We start from the raw sequence: 18,201 nt of genomic DNA, 5'->3' as shown, positions 1-18,201 counted from the left end.
ACCAAAAATGATCGTGATTGACCGCTGTAACTAAATATATTTTTTTAGAACGATTTGAAAATTTTTCTTTTTCACCAAAAAATTTAGGCACCTACTCGAATTTTTTTCTCGAAAGTGAGTAGGATTTCGAAGATATGTGTATTCACCAAAAATGATTGCAATTAACCACCCCAACCAAAAATAATTTTTTCAGAATGATTTGAAATTTTTTAATAATTTAACGAAACCTCAGTCAAGAAATTCATATTTTTTATTTTGGCCTCTAAAATCTCCTATTAAAATTTTTCCCAGGGGTGGCTGAACACCCTATATATTTCAGCAATACTTGCAAAATACAATTGATTCATAATTATAAAGTATTATAACACAATTAAAACCATAATCTGATTTTTGTTTTTTAAACCAGTTTTACAATGCAAATTTGATGATCGTTTAGGATACTTTATAATTACTGTCTGCATACTTTTCCATAACAATATTTCAAATACACCCATGCACAGATTCTTCTGCATTTAACCAAAATCGCTTAAAAATTACACAATTTAATTACAAAAGGCATGGTTACATCTAACTCGCAAATATCAACGATCTAATACAAAATTCTCAATCGTTTTCCTATATTTTTGCAGACGACGAAGGGATAGCGGAATCGGGGATGTGATGTTCGAACATCTCGTTGAATTCAGGGATCAACGATTGAGAGGAACTCTTAGGTATTGAATGGGTGCAGTGCGCCAGGAAAAAAAATAGTATTACAAGTGATAAAATACGATCAAAATGTTGAAAGTGGAAATTAACAGTTTACCGACCGATAGCCTGTTAATCGACTGTTTTACCGGCCAACGCTTACCGACCGATAGCCTATTAATCAACTGTTTTATCGGCCGACGCTTACCGACCGATAGCCGATTAATTAAATCGCTACCGGTCGGTAAAGTGTTAAGACGATGTAGAATCATCCACGAAAGTGTTCGACGGTGACTTTTTCCAGCAAAAAGTGTTTTTTCAAAACGAAACGACAAACTAGTTAGCTTTTTCACGATGGACAATACACACAAGTGATATGATTTTAGTTCCCTTTTTATAAAATGTTTCGCGGCGATACGCGAGATGGACGTTTGTTTAAAGTTTCGACGAACAAATAATACGGAGGAGCGTTCAAGATCGCCTCGAAAATCAACAGTTTTCGACAATAATTCGAACGTACGAAAAATTGTCGACCACCAAGAAGAGACTTACCCCTATCGTTTCCACAATAGCATATTTTAATCGTTCATGTAACCTACGATGGAAGAATTTTGTGAACCAAGCTATTCGAGGATAATTGCTACAGCCAGAGACGAACAAAGACGTTTGGAAAGAACAATGATTGTATTTCGAGAGAGAAAAATAACGATGAAATTCGACTGGATGGAATTAGAGGGGCGAAAGTTCGAATTCTCGAACGAGACGAATCGATTCGAATTTACCACAACGGCGAAGATTAATAATTTTCTTACTTTTCACAGATTGTTTACATATCGAGAGAGAGAGAGAGTATGAGTATGAGAATAATTGGTGTTTCGGGGCGTGGAGACGGAGAGCTTCCCATGCTCGCCGCTAGAGGGATCCGCGCTCTCACAAGCGCTCGATCCACGGTTGATATTAACGCTAGAACTACTATAGTGTATTTATTTTCAAGAGAAATTGACACGATATGTGCTTGGAGAAACGTATAATACAATTTCAGTTGAATAATTTCTATAATAAAATAATAATTTTTCAGTTAATAATTCACAATTTTTATTAGAATCTTCGAATCGATTATTTTGAGTATTTTGGTAGTTCTGGTGTTGAGTAGTGAGATTGGTAATCCCGATGTGATTAATGTGGCGTCGCCTCCCAAGCTCGCCGCTAGAGGGACTGCATTCTCACAAGCGCTCGATCCACGGTTGATATTAACGCTAGAACTACTATAGTGTATTTATTTTCAAGAGAAATTGACACGATATGTGCTTGGAGAAACGTATAATACAATTTCAGTTGAATAATTTCTATAATAAAATAATAATTTTTCAGTTAATAATTCACAATTTTTATTAGAATCTTCGAATCGATTATTTTGAGTATTTTGGTAGTTCTGGTGTTGAGTCGTGAGGTTGGTAACCCCGATGTGATTAATGTGGCGTCGCCTCCCAAGCTCGCCGCTAGAGGGACTGCATTCTCACAAGCGCTCGATCCACGGTTGATATTAACGCTAGAACTACTATAGTGTATTTATTTTCAAGAGAAATTGACACGATATGTGCTTGGAGAAACGTATAATACAATTTCAGTTGAATAATTTCTATAATAAAATAATAATTTTTCAGTTAATAATTCACAATTTTTATTAGAATCTTCGAATCGATTATTTTGAGTATTTTGGTAGTTCTGGTGTTGAGTAGTGAGATTGGTAATCCCGATGTGATTAATGTGGCGTAGCTTCCCAAGTTCACCGCTAGAGGGACTGCAGTCTCACAAGCGCTCGACTCACGGTTGATATTAACGCTAGAACTACCGATAATTATAGTGTATTTATTTACATCGAGAGAAATTGAAAGGAATTGTACTTGGAAAAACGAATAATGCAATCTAATTGAATAATTCTTTTACAATTTTTATTAGAAATGAGTCATTTTGAGTGCTTTGGTAGTTCTGGTGTTGAGTCGTGAGGTTGGTAACCCCGATGTGATTAATATAGCGTGTCATCCCAAGCTCAGCAGTCAATGTTGATCGAGCGCTTGTGAGAACGCGGATCCCTCTAGCGGCGAGCTTGGGAAGCAACGCCAGAAATTTAATAAGATTCGTCTGGACTTTGTTACGTGACATTCTGTACATATGAATCGGCATTACGACCATTTCGAGGGTAATTGTTTCTACGATGTAGTTAAGTCCAGGTTGCATATCTTAAGAAACGTAAGATTGAGTATTTCGCATCGAGTTGCCACAAATCAAACGTTAGATTTACAACAAATCGACATTATGCATATCGATTTTCCTATTACAAAATTTTTCTGTAAAATATTTTACTTTTATTAACAAAACTGAGCAAATAATTTTCAAAATTTAAAAACTGATAAATAACAGTTATCTTTTGCATATCAATTCCCCCCAAAAACACGTTTTACAATAAATGGTAAATTTTAAGAAAATTATTAAATTATTTAATTATCAAAAATAAAATTAACAACAAATTATCTCATTTATCAAAATAAATGCTAATAAGAACTAATTCCTATACACAAAAAAAAAAAATTTTGAATATAATTGAAAACAAAAAGTGTGTTGAAATTGTTATTAAAAATTGAAGCTATCAACGTAAATAACAGTGCATTATCATTTTGTAAAATTGCTGGAAATGATTTCTTATCCCAGCAACACATTTTACCTGATTTTTTATTTGCTTCAAATTAATAATAATCATTTGTATTTAGATTATTGTTTCCTTTTTTTGGTGGTCGATTTGTTGGTAATCTGATCGAAATTAAATCGACACTGTCGCGAGTGGCAACTATCCGTCCAAGGGCCGTAGTAGAGACGCCAGTTAAATGTTTAAACATTACATAGAACGAGAATGAGAGGGGGACGAATGATTGTCTGTCCTCGTTTGTCACGATAGAAACATGTCAGTGGGAACAAGAAACTCGCATCTTCGTAGAAGCCATATCACTTTTTCATGAGAATCACTTCGATCCGTGTTATACATATTCAATAAATAATCCGCGCTCGATTCGACGGAGATTTGCCTGAAAGATTGATTCGTATCGGTCGTCGTTAACGTTTAGCAATTTTTCAAACAGGATTTTTCCAACGCGACAAAGCTCCCAGGAAGCTCCGAAAACTATAAAAAACAGTCTTCTCAATCAGAAGTTAGCACGAGGTGAGCAGGTACTGAAACGAACGTAAAAGATCGATAAACAATTGCAAATTTCTATTATTTCCACGGACCAAACGAACGAGAGAGGTTTCTTTCCAGAGAAAATCGATTTTTTAAATGGTTAAAATGCGTTTCACTTTGGTACCTACGTTTTCTGGCGAACGTTGAACGATGACAGTTTCAGAACGAGTCCGGAGTTAGTACTTAGAGTCAAGTTTTCTCGACACAAAGACGTGTACTTAATTTTCTATTTAAAAAAAAAAAAGTGGAAAGCATTTAGGCGTTTAAGAATGAAACCGGTCACTCTCAACAGGGTCAAACGAATTGTCTCCATCGAGTTTCCTCCAGGAAGCTTCGAAAAGGACACGAAAAACACACACTGTATTTTTGGAGAAATGTTTGTATATCGCTTTAAGTATCTAGAACGGACCTGCACACTTTTAAATGTTCGTAATCTGTCGCGAGAACGCGTAGTATTCGCATCTCCGCTGTTGCTGGCTGTCCGCTGATTGGCTCTCGCCGCGAGGACCGCTGCAGGGCGCCGATTGGTCGCTACAGAGCGCTCTCGACCAATGAGCGAGTCAGCTGACAGCGACAGGAGTGGAGATGCCTTCTTCTCGCGGAAGAATAATTAATCTGTCGCGAGAACGCACAGTGTTTGCGTCTCCACTGTTGCTGGCTGCCCGCTGATTGGCTCTCGCCGCGAGGACCGCTGCAGGGCGCTGATTGGTCGCTACAGCGCGCTCTCGACCAATGAGCGAGTCAGCTGACAGCGCCAGGAGTGGAGATGCCTTCATCTCGCGGAAGAATAATTAATCTGTCGCGAGAACGCACAGTGTTTGCGTCTCCACTGTTGCTGGCTGCCCGCTGATTGGCTCTCGCCGCGAGGACCGCTGCAGGGCGCTGATTGGTCGCTACAGCGCGCTCTCGACCAATGAGCGAGTCAGCTGACAGCGACAGGAGTGGAGATGCCTTCTTCTCGCGGAAGAATAATACTTGTATGAGAAACAATATTTCTTTTTTATCGATCCTTTGATCCCGCGGTGCTTTCGATCGTTCCGAAAGGCTTAAGCTTCGAAGTGTAACAATGTGAATGTTGACGAATTTAAAATTGTACCAGTTTTGTACACGAATTAACCCCGAGGTCCACGTTTTTCCCCGATTTTCATGGAACAGCTTATAAAATTAGTCGTGCATATTGTAAGGAATATTTAAACTGAATAATCGCTATCGTCGAATATTTTTATAACGCTTCGCGGTGATTCGTGAGGAGGATATATTGAATAAGGGAATTGCCAATCGATTGCCAAATAGAGTATTATAGATGGTTAAGGCTTGTATAATTACAATTTCAGATGTTTTTTCTTGTAATAGATCTACGTTGTAATGAATATTGATAAGAGTTTGTAGGTGTAGTGTAAGGATCGAGGGATTATTATGTCGCGGGCAATGGATCGATAAAAAGTCGCCTTTGGACAGCTGCAGTTTCCAATCCATCGAATTAATTTTTTCGTATATAGTACGCTGTATGTGTGTGTGCATATACTCTCGATGTTTCACGCGCAGATGATAATTATGGCATCAAGTAAATCAAATTTATTTATAAAATGTGTGTTTCTTCGCTGAGTATAAAAAATTCAGAGGAAACGTGCAGATTCTTGTATGATATTTAATTATTTGATTATTTAATTTTTGAGAAGCGACTCAGATTTTTAGTGCAATATGGCGATCGTTCGTTAATATTGGGAAGATTTTTATTCGCTGATAATGTATATTCTTATCGTCACGATGGAGCATTTTGGATTTTTGGGATGTATTGAGTTTTTCGAAATTTGTGAAATTTAGTATTTTTAAAAATTGGTTTAGTGAAGCGGAATGGTACTTTTAGGGTTTCACAATTTCATTTTTGCATTTTGGATATCTGGGATATGTTTATTTGGTTAAAAATTGTGAATATTGAATTTTGCAAAATTTAATATTTTTAAAAATTGATTTTATCGAAGAGAAATGGTATTTTTAGGGTATCACAATTTTATTTCTGCAGTTTGGATTTCTAGAATCTATTGATTTCATTAAAATTCGAGAATATGGAATTTTGCAAAATTTTATATTTAAAAAAATCGATTTTACGTTACCTTTACCGAAAAAAATGGTACTTTTGGGGTATTAGAATTTAATTTCTGCATTTTGGAATTCTAGAATATATTAATTTCATTAAAATTCGAGAATATTGAATTTTGTAAAATTTAATATTTTCAAAAATCGATTTTACGTTACCTTTACCAAGAAAAATGGTACTTTTGAGGTACCACAATTTCATTTCTGCATTTTGAATCTCTAGAATATATTGAGTTCATTAAAATTTGTGAATATTGAATTTTGGGAAATTTAATATTTTCAAAAATCGATTTTACGTTATCTTTACCGAGAAAAATGGTAATTTTAAGGTTTCACAGTTTCATTTCTGCATTTTTGATTTCTAGAATATATTAATTTCATTAAAATTCACGAATATTGTTTTGTGCAAAATTTAATATTTACAAAAATCGATTTTACGTTACCTTTACCAAGAAAAATGGTATTTTTGGGGTACCACAATTTCATTTGTGCATTTTGAATGTTTAGAATGTATTGATTTCATTAAAATTCACGAATATTGTTTTGTGCAAAATTTAATATTTTCAAAAATCGATTTTGCGTTACCTTTACCTAAAAAAATGGTATTTTTAAGGTTTCATAGTTGCATTTCTGCATTTTGGATGTCTAGAACATATTAATTTCATTAAAAATTCGAGAATGTTATTTTTCGCAAAATTTAATATTTTCAAAAATCGATTTTACGTTACCTTTACCGAAAAAAATGGTATTTTTAGGGTATCACAATTTTATTTCTGCTATTTTGATTTTTATAATACATTAATTTCATTAAAATTCACGAATATTGTTTTGTGCAAAATTTAATATTTACAAAAATCGATTTTACGTTACCTTTACCAAGAAAAATGGTATTTTTGGGGTACCACAATTTCATTTGTGCATTTTGAATGTTTAGAATGTATTGATTTCATTAAAATTCACGAATATTGTTTTGTGCAAAATTTAATAATTTCAAAAATCGGTTTTACGTTAACTTTACCTAAAAAAATGGTATTTTTAAGGTTTCATAGTTTCATTTCTGCATTTTGGATGTCTAGAACATATTAATTTCATTAAAATTCGAGAATGTTATTTTTCGCAAAATTTAATATTTTCAAAAATCGATTTTACGTTACCTTTACCGAAAAAAATGGTATTTTTAGGGTATCACAATTTTATTTCTGCTATTTTGATTTTTATAATACATTAATTTCATTAAAATTCACGAATATTGTTTTGTGCAAAATTTAATATTTACAAAAATCGATTTTACGTTACCTTTACCAAGAAAAATGGTATTTTTGGGGTACCACAATTTCATTTGTGCATTTTGAATGTTTAGAATGTATTGATTTCATTAAAATTCACGAATATTGTTTTGTGCAAAATTTAATATTTTCAAAAATCGATTTTGCGTTACCTTTACCTAAAAAAATGGTATTTTTGTGGTTTCATAGTTGCATTTCTGCATTTTGGATGTCTGGAACATATTAATTTCATTAAAAATTCGAGAATGTTATTTTTCGCAAAATGTAATATTTTCAAAAATCGATTTTACGATACCTTTACCGAAAAAATGGTATTTTTGATTTACCACAATTCCATTTCTGCATTTCAGATTTCTAGAATATATCGATTTCAATAAAAATTCGTGAAAATTATTTCTTGCAAAATTTAATATTTTCAAAAATCGATTTACCCCAAAAAATGGGTATTTTTAAGTTATCACAATTTTAAATAATGATAAATATTAAATTCTCTATCGTTTTTAAATCGTTATAGTTAACAAATTCTTCCTCCAAAGATGTTTTTGCAAATATAAAATTTATAATAACGTAAAAACGATCTAATTTCTAACAAATGAGGCATTCCATAACAAAACAGTCTTTATTTTTGCTCGAAACTCAAGTTTGGTTTGATAAACTCTGACAAATAATATTATACATTATCCAATTAGGAATATTAATTTTATTTACTTCTCTGAAAACTGTCTTTTTCTATTTTCCCATTACATTTTGTTTAAATAAATTCCCAACATTAACAGCTCTTTTTGAAATAATCTCAAACGATCACCTAACAATAAATCTTCGATCAGAGCTTAGAAAAAAAGTTTGCTTCGTTCATAAATTTCTCTACACAACGATAAACAAAACTCACATAAAAATAATTTGTTTACATTCTATGGTCAAACAAGAACAATTACAAATTCTTGTAGACATTCACTAAGATCTTACAGTACCATAATTTTGAGTATATACACATGATAGATATAATCAAACGACTGATATGGAAAGCTTGAAACTTGTAAACAAAACTGTAAAAATGGAGAAACAATGATAATTATTTTCATTTTCAAGGTGCTCGATTTCAATAAAAGTGGATAAAATATTTCTTAAAATTGAGACCACTTGCCAAGTTTGGCAAAAAATATTTTGTTTATTGTTAAAAAAATCGAGCACGAGAAAAATTGCGATTTTTTTTTAATTAATTTAATACGTTGCTCTGTGATAGATCACTTATAGTCGGTGCAAAATTTAATTAATTTTAATTAAAACGTGGATGATCAATTAATTTCCATCAATTATCGGTTCCGTGCCAATTGTTTTTAGTCGATTAATTAAAACAGAGATGTCAAAATAGGGATATTGTACGATAAAATTAAATATTAAGGAACACCGCACGGTATTGCGACATTTTGTACATAATTACGGTATTTAGGACGGAAAGTGCGTATATATTTTTTAAACGGCGCGCTTAAAACATTAATGTTAATCCTCGCGAAGCGTGCTTTACGATAATGCCTGCGATCGATTACAAAATATCGAGAACTGCGAAAAGTGCTTTTTGTACGCGTTGCAACAAAAAAAAAAACAAATTATTCGCAACAAACGTGCTACGAGTTTAATTTTTAAATAATTTCAAATTATTCACCGGACACGAAATATTAAATTTTTACATTTTCTGTGCGTGGGAAAAATTATTGTTAATTTTTAAAAAAAATTGTTTTTATAAATTATTATACGGTGAAAATTTTTAATATTTCCGTTGGAATTTATTTTTCTGAAAATTGCGCGAGGGAATCATGCGTACCATTTAAGTTTAGTTTTCTTTTGTAAATACACAGTTTTATACCAGCTGCAACGACAGCTGATTAGTTCAGATGGTTTCCACGAATCACGGAATTCATTTTTTTTGTGATTCGTGGAAACCGTCTGAACCACATTTGTCGTATTAATATTATAAAACATGTTAGTATGTATCTGAAGAATTGTACAGCGTGCGATGCACGAAGGGACACGGGCTGTCTCGAAAAAAATAAAAAAAAGGAAAGAAGACGAAATATGCGTGCATAATAAAGATGGTTCTTCCAATAAAATTGTGTCGAATTAATTAGAAACAATTTTCAGGAAAAACCTTTTCGATACTGTTTATTTTTTCTAAACTGTGTTTAGAAATAATTCGTAACATTATTTCTATCAAAGGTGTCAAAACACAAAATTTTCTATTTATTTTCTAGTATTTATTTTCTATTTATTTTCTTGTATTTATTTTCTATTTATTTTCTATTTATTTTCTCATTTATTTATTTGAATTTATAAAAATATTTTTTTTACCAACAATACACCTGATTAGAATATTAGTGTTAATATTTCTTCCTTTTTATTGTATTTAAATAATTTCTTAAAGAATTTACAGGAAGAAGCATTTCGATACTGTTTATTTTTCTAAACTGTGTTTAGAAGTACTTTGTAACATTATTTCTATCGAAGGTGTCAAAACACAAGATTTTCTATTTATTTTCTATTTTCTCATTTACTTTTTTGAATTTAAAAACATATTTTTTTTACAATACACCTGATTAGAATATTAGTGATAATATTTCTTCCTTTTTATTGTATTTAAATAATTTCTTGACTTTTGTATTAAACATTAAAATTTTTGTAAATTCGAAACACTATTGTCACAGAAATTTCATGCAAAACGCTGGACCAACTTTTACCATAAAAGCTCGATCAATGAAAATCCGATTCATCATAATTGTACGTCACTGGTGGATTTATGGTGTCAGGGGAACGAAGACGAGCTAAAGTCGAGGAAAAAAAATTCAACGATTATATTAACGTTCCACTTTTTTCCACCAACTTTCAAAAAATTTCACATTCGATATAAAGAAATTTCTGTGTGACAATTTAATTGAGAAATATTAAGCACGTTCCATATTTTCATTAACATTAATGTGGACATAAATCATAATTTTCTTGTTTTACATACAGTTACTCCCACTCTAGTATTTCTACACTTTGTTTGGGTTTTTTTTTTATTAATTATTTCATATTTTTTATTTACCAAATTTATTTATTGTAGTGTGGTTTTATTTCTATTTATGTTTGTTTATTGTCACAGTATTTTTTTTTCTGAATTATTCTGCATTTATTGTTTACCAAATTTATTTATTATACTGTGTTTTTATTTATGTTTGTTTGTTGTTACTGTAAATGGAAAGAAGCTTCTTTTTTTTCTGAATTATTCCACATTTTTTATTTACCAAATTTATTTATTATACTGTGTTTTTATTTCTATTTATATGTTTGTTTATTGTCACTGTGTTCTTTTTTTCTGAATTATTCTGCATTTATTGTTTATCAAATTTATTTATTATAACTGTATTTTTGTTTCTAACTATGAAGTAATTTCATTTATTTGTTGGCCACTATAAATGGAAAGAAGCTTCTTTTTTCATGAATTCTTTTTCCACTTATAATTTTATACACAATTGTAATTTTTATTATAAATTATTTGTGTTTAACTTCTATTTTACTCTGTAGTTTTTTGCAAATCAATTATAATTAACAATTACAGAGTTATATCTAATAATATAAACACTGTAAAAATCGACAATTACGTGAAGAGTACCCAAGCGGTCACCCATCCTCCGGCTGCACACGACCCAATGATGCTGCACGTGGATGATCGACCAACACCCACCGTTTCCAACGTACCAACACCATTCTCAATATTTATTTATAATCAATTCTATTACTATACAAGTAACTATATGTAAGTATAGAATAATTTACAGAGGAATTACTAAATTACTAAATTACTAAAAATTCTCTCCAAAAACACATTGAAAGTGCCTTAACGAAAGATTTTTATTTCTCGTTTCTGAGTTCTTATATACATATAAATTTCACGTTATTCCGTATCGATTTGTCTTGCTACGTGTTTCGTACCTGAGAAAAAAAAATTTTCTTGAACACTCGAAAAAATAAGAAATTTTTTTGAAAATTTTTCAAATTTTTATATACGTTACTTTTCATTGTTAGACTATGGTTAATAGCTTTAAACGGAATATTCGAAGTTGGACAGTTTCTTCAGCGACTCCGTGTCCTGCGCGGGGGACGTTGACGAAGATAAATTACGCGACCTCGAATTCAATGGCACCTTAGGTGGCAACGAGCTCATTTTCCCGCGCGTTTTTATATTCGGCTCAGTCGTCTGGCTTCCACTGTGTGGACGTCCTGAGCATCGTAAATATAAACATTAAATTAATTTACAGCGTATATAATCCTATATATAATTCCAGCGAGCTATGAATAATGGATTGTTTTTGGAGAACATGGAAAATCCACCTTATGAATAATAAGCAGAATTATTTGATTTCATTAAAAATATTATCCTCGAATTTTTTGTTATTGTTCGAAAGTAAAATTGAAAATTGAAATAGATAAATTTTTTGTTATTGTTCGAAAGTAAAATTGAAAATTGAAATAGAAATATTTCTTCAATTTTTTAGTTAATAATTTTACAATTTAATTTTGATGTGACAAGTGTAAAATGTGTTATGCAAAATTGTTAAATTTATTGTTATGAGGATAATATTTATATTGTTTTGTGTATTTTGTAAGTTCATTGGAAAGGAAGAATGTTCATATAATGTTTGTTACTTTCCTCTTAATTGGTTTATCATTCTCGATAAAATTCCAGGTGAGCTCTCCTCGGGTTTTTTCTCTTCGATATTTTCGTTGGTCGGTTGTCGACGTAAAATACGACTGAGAGATCCTGCTCGAGGATGGAACATCCTCTTTGGCGAGCCATCCTTGTCCACCAACTTCAGCATTCTTCCTAAAGAATTGCTCTTCTCTTTGTCCTTTTTCGTCGTTTCGTCGTTATAATTCTCCACTGATTTTGTCATGTTCTAATGCAAAATTAAAGAAGAGTATCTAATATGGTCAATGAGGCAATGAGGGTTTAATAAAAATATATAATTAACACTTTTTCTACGATTTAAAAATATATAATTAATAACGTGGTCGAGCAATTTAATATTTCTAATTTTTTCTAAGCCATATTAGGTATTTTACATTTAATATTAATCGTGGAAAATAGTATAATGTTGGAATGTCGATTTAAAGTGCGCATGTTAACACATTACCGACCGATAGCTTATTAATCGACTGTTTTACCGACCAACGCTTGCCGGTTGAGAGCCTGTCAATCAACTGTTTTACCGGCCAACGCTTACCGACCGATAGCCGATTTATCAACCGTTACCGGTCGGTAAAGTGTTAAGTACACGCGATATTACAAATGTAGTTCATATATATTCTTAAGTAAACGTATCCATAGTTCTATAACCACGCTCTGCTATAATTTTTGAACAATTTTTAACTCCTAAAATATTCAAGAATGCTAAACTCAATATGAATATATTTAATTTGTTCTAAGCCACATTAGATACCTTCAATCTTATCTTTTTTCGTGGATAAAAATCCCTAGAATATTAAAAAAAATTACTTGATACTTTCGAATATAATTTTTTAACAATTTTTAATGCCTGAAATATTCAAGAATGCTAAACTCAATTTGAATATTTTTAATTTGTTCTAATCCATATTAGATACCTTCAATCTTATCATTTTTCGTGGATAAAAATCCCCGGAATATTAAAAAAAATTACTGAGACTTTGGAATATATATTTTTAACAATTTTTAACGCCTAAAATATTCAAGAATGTTAACACATTACCGACCGATAGCCTATTAATCGACTGTTTTACCGACCAACGCTTGCCGGTTGAGAGCCTGTCAATCAACTGTTTTACCGGCCAACGCTTACCGACCGATAGCCGATTTATCAACCGTTACCGGTCGGTAAAGTGTTAATAAAGGCTATGAATAGGATTTTCTCGAATAAATGGCGACTGTTTTTCTTTCCAGAATATTGTAATTCCCTCACCATGCTACCGTTGGCGTTTAGGGGTGGTTTTTCCAAAACAGGCGTCTGAGATCGTTGTTTAAACATTTTCCCCATTCTATTAAGGGTAGTGGTCTTCAATTTCCTGGCGTCCTGTCTGACCGTCTCGATCCTCGACATCCTTTCTGTTAATTCCGTCGATTCCTTTTTTCCTTTTGAGACCGCGTTTCCTTTATCAGATCCTAACCCAAACAAATTGGAATCGCTTTTCTGTTTCCATTAACCTTTCGCGATTGTAAAACAGCCCACACAAGGTACGTGGATTCAAGTCGTCCTTTGTTATTAAAATTTCTGTAATTACTATTTATCTTTAATTATAGAAATGGATCTCCATTTTTATTTTATTATTGTTTATACTGGTTTTTCAATTTTTAAAACATCGAATCGAAATTAAAATATTATATTAAAACATTTAAGTGTTATTATTATTGACTATTAATAATTGCTTATAATTGATTATTAATAAAAAATCATCACTATTGTAAAATATAATATAATTGCAATAATTTTAGAAATTTTTTATCGATTCATTGGAGAATGCAGAAAATTTGTTTTATGTAAACAAACTATATATAAATTATCAAAATTATTGCATTCAGGATTATTGAATATTGCTCTTAATTAATTTTTTTTAAATAAACTGAAAACATGAATTAAATTCAGTTTGAGAAAATGGCTCCTTAACTGAGGTTTTTCATGCTGATTACGTTAATTATTTCTTTTTAAAAATGAGTGTGTTAATTCACTTACTGGACGAAGTACCAAGTACCATTGGTCTTGAATCTTTGATTGCTTTCTGCTGCATTTCCAAAGGACTTGCCAAACTGATTATTTCATCGTTCGAAGTTGCTTCTCTCCTGCACCCCTAAATTAAAATTTCACATTTCAAAATTAATTTTTAGGTAGATAGAAATCCCAAAAATTCTAAAATAAATCGCAATTATATTATTATTAGATAATTTCATCGTTCCAATTAATTAAAAATTATATTTTCTAATTTTTAGATAGATAGAAATCCCAAAAATTCTAAAATAAATCGCAATTGTATTATTACTAGATAATTTCATCGTTCCAATTAATTCAAAATTATATTTTCTAATTTTTACGTAGATAGAAATCCCAAAAAATTCTAAAATAAATTGCAATTATATTATTATTACATACTTTCAATGTTCCAATTAATTCAAAATTTTATGTTCCAATTTTTAGATAGATAAAAATCTCAAAAATTGAGTATTTACTAAATTCCAAAATAAATAGAATTCTAAATACATACTGTGGATCTTTATGCAAATTAATATTTTTATTAATAAATGGGAGAATCGTAGAGGGTTACTTCACCCCCTAAGTATGATAATTTCTTATATTTTTGCATTTTACAATTTTTTGAAAATTGAAATGTCCTAATAATTGCAAATATTTCTTGTCCAATTATTACAATCAATTTTAAGCAACAGAATTACGAATTAATATTTTTATTAACAAATAGGAGAATCGTAGAGGGTTATTTCACCCCCTAAGTATGATAATTTCTTAGATTTTTGCATTTTACAATTTTTTGAAAATTAAAATATCCAAATAAATGCATAAAAATCCCTCCAATTATTACAATCAATTTTAATCAATAAAATTATAAACGTCGTTTACTATTTATTTATTTATAATTTATTTCTGGCTGTAAAATGACAGAAAAAGAATTTCAAACATAAATATTAGAAAAATCTACCTAAGAACTGAATATTAGAAAGATCTACCTAATATTCAACCAAAGAATATTAAAATTGAAAAATGATTGTATAAATTGTTGTTTATTATTTATTTGCATCGAGTTTCATCGATTATTTGAAATATTCGAAAAATGGTATATTTTGAGTGAAATAAAACTTGTCGTGACTCGTGACAAGTGATTTCAAATATTCTTGCAAAATGTTACGGAATTCTTGTCTCTGTGCTTTGCAAGGAACGAGAATGTAGGAGAACACAGGTGAAACGTAAAAGCTGAGATGGACGTGTGAATAAGCTGCGTTGGAGTGAACATGACTCACTGAATCCTGCGATATGGCTTCATGAATCGAACGATCAGTGTTTACCACCTCCATACTGGCTACGATTTCTCAGAATTTTATGATCGATCTCTGGCTAGTATTTACGGAAAGCCTCCCCTCGTGGAAAATCACGTTTCGATTGATTTATTGTACGGAGCCATTTACTCGTTGCAGCGTAGGAAACTTGTAAAACTATGACAGAAAATTAGTTTTGGAGTTTTAACGCTTCGTTTCACTCTGGAGATTAGGGAAGAATTAATTTTAAAAAATTGAAAGTGTTTTTAACGCTCAATATTATTTTTTTGACAATATTAGTTAATTGATAGCTTTAAAAATTAATTAATTGCTCTCTAGATTACTTTTCTCTTATAATGATTATTTTTTCATATTATTTTGAATTTTTAACAATATTATTTATAAAAAATTTGTGAAAATTTGAAGAATAATAATAGTCATTTTGTTTGACAATATTAGCTAGTTATTTGAAGGTTTAAAAAATTAATTAACTGCACTCTAGATTACTCTTTTGCTATGATACTTTTGCTATAATATTTTCTCATATTCTTTAGAATTCTTAACAATATTATTTATAAAAAATTTGTGAAAATTTGAAGAATAATAATAGTCATTTTTTTTGACAATATTAGCCAGTTATTTGTTAATTTTGACAATTAATTAACTGCACTCTAGATTACTTTTTTGCTATAATACTTATTTTCTCACATTCCTTAGAATTCTTAACAATATTATTTATAAAAAATTTGTGAAAATTTGAAGAATAATAATAGTCATTCTTTTGACAATATTAGCTAGTTATTTGAAGGTTTAAAAAATTAATTAACTGCACTCTAGATTACTCTTTTGCTATGATACTTTTGCTATAATATTTTCTCATATTCTTTAGAATTCTTAACAATATTATTTATAAAAAATTTGTGAAAATTTGATGAATAATAATAGTCATTTTTTTTGACAATATTAGCCAGTTAATTGTTAATTTTGATAATTAATTAACTGCACTCTAGATTACTTTTTTGCTATAATACTTATTTTCTCACATTCCTTAGAATTCTTAACAATATTATTTATAACAAATTTATAAAAATTTGAAGAATAATAATAGTCATTCTTTTTGACAATATTAGCTAGTTATTTGAAGGTTTAAAAAATTAATTAACTGCACTCTAGATTACTCTTTTGCTATGATACTTTTGCTATAATATTTTCTCATATTCTTTAGAATTCTTAACAATATTATTTATAAAAAATTTGTGAAAATTTGAAGAATAATAATAGTCATTTTTTTTGACAATATTAGCCAGTTATTTGTTAATTTTGACAATTAATTAACTGCACTCTAGATTACTTTTTTGCTATAATACTTATTTTCTCACATTCCTTAGAATTCTTAACAATATTATTTATAAAAAATTTGTGAAAATTTGAAGAATAATAATAGTCATTTTGTTTGACAATATTAGCTAGTTATTTGAAGGTTTAAAAAATTAATTAACTGCACTCTAGATTACTCTTTTGCTATGATACTTTTGCTATAATATTTTCTCATATTCTTTAGAATTCTTAACAATATTATTTATAAAAAATTTGTGAAAATTTGAAGAATAATAATAGTCATTTTTTTGGACAATATTAGCCAGTTAATTGTTAATTTTGACAATTAATTAACTGCACTCTAGATTACTTTTTTGCTATAATACTTATTTTCTCACATTCCTTAGAATTCTTAACAATATTATTTATAAAAAATTTGTGAAAATTTGAAGAATAATAATAGTCATTCTTTTGACAATATTAGCTAGTTATTTGAAGGTTTAAAAAATTAATTAACTGCACTCTAGATTACTCTTTTGCTATGATACTTTTGCTATAATATTTTCTCATATTCTTTAGAATTCTTAACAATATTATTTATAAAAAATTTGTGAAAATTTGATGAATAATAATAGTCATTCTTTTTGACAATATTAGCCAGTTAATTGTTAATTTTGACAATTAATTAACTGCACTCTAGATTACTTTTTTGCTATAATACTTATTTTCTCACATTCCTTAGAATTCTTAACAATATTATTTATAAAAAATTTGTGAAAATTTGAAGAATAATAATAGTCATTCTTTTTGACAATATTAGCTAGTTATTTGAAGGTTTAAAAAATTAATTAACTGCACTCTAGATTACTTTTTTGCTATAATACTTATTTTCTCATATAATTTAGAATTCTTAAGAATATAATTCTTAAAAAATTTTTGTTTTATCATTTCCCATACTACTAAATGCAAATTTCAATTTCTATGGCTACTTTCATAATTTTCTTTCACCCCTATTATTCAATATCTCACCCTACATATAACATATCATTAATCTCAATATATTTATTAAAAATTCTTGAATTAATTGTTTATTAATCTCAGTATATTTATTAAAAATTCCCGAATTAATTGTTCATTAATCTCAATATATTTATTAAAAATTCCCGAATTAATTGTTTATTAATCTCAGTATATTTATTAAAAATTCCTGAATTAATTGTTCATTAATCTCAGTATATTTATTAAAAATTCCAGAATTAATTGTAACTTTTTAGTGCTGCAATTTAAAAAAAAAAGTTTCAATCAATCGAAGAACCCTTATAGAGGGTGACAGCCCTTAAAAGTCAGCTCATAAGTTGCCTTCTCACCTTAAAACACGATCGTTGAACGTCCACTCTTTTTCATCAATGAACAGGAATCGTAAAAAGTTCTCTGGGAATCGAAGGTCCGTTGTAGCTACTTTTATCCTTAGTTTTCTTGACTGACGTCAAACGTCGACCATCCCTCGAAATATTTTTAGACCTCGTTACATT

General features: G+C 29.8%; 1 protein-coding gene across 3 annotated transcripts in view; it reads left to right on the top strand.

Moving 5' to 3' along the window:
- The window catches only part of LOC122402965 (tyrosine-protein phosphatase 10D), a 58,276-nt gene extending 52,341 nt beyond the window's left edge, over window positions 1–5,935 (top strand). For all 3 annotated transcript variants that reach the window (XM_043406205.1, XM_043406202.1, XM_043406204.1), the window contains one exon: window positions 630–5,935. Coding sequence is in view for 1 of the 3 variants with exons in the window: in XM_043406204.1 (XP_043262139.1) it covers window positions 630–661 (32 nt within the window). In the remaining 2 variants the exon portion in view is untranslated. The remainder of the gene's footprint in view (window positions 1–629) is intronic.
- Window positions 5,936–18,201: the final 12,266 nt, after the last annotated feature.

The sequence above is a fragment of the Colletes gigas genome, unplaced genomic scaffold (genome assembly GCF_013123115.1).
Source record: "Colletes gigas isolate AHSC1104 unplaced genomic scaffold, ASM1312311v1 Colletes_gigas_Sc00042, whole genome shotgun sequence".
Lineage (NCBI taxonomy): Eukaryota > Metazoa > Arthropoda > Insecta > Hymenoptera > Colletidae > Colletes > Colletes gigas.
The sequence above is the reverse complement of the archived record's forward strand: the minus strand, read 5'-3'. Positions and strand labels throughout refer to the sequence as shown.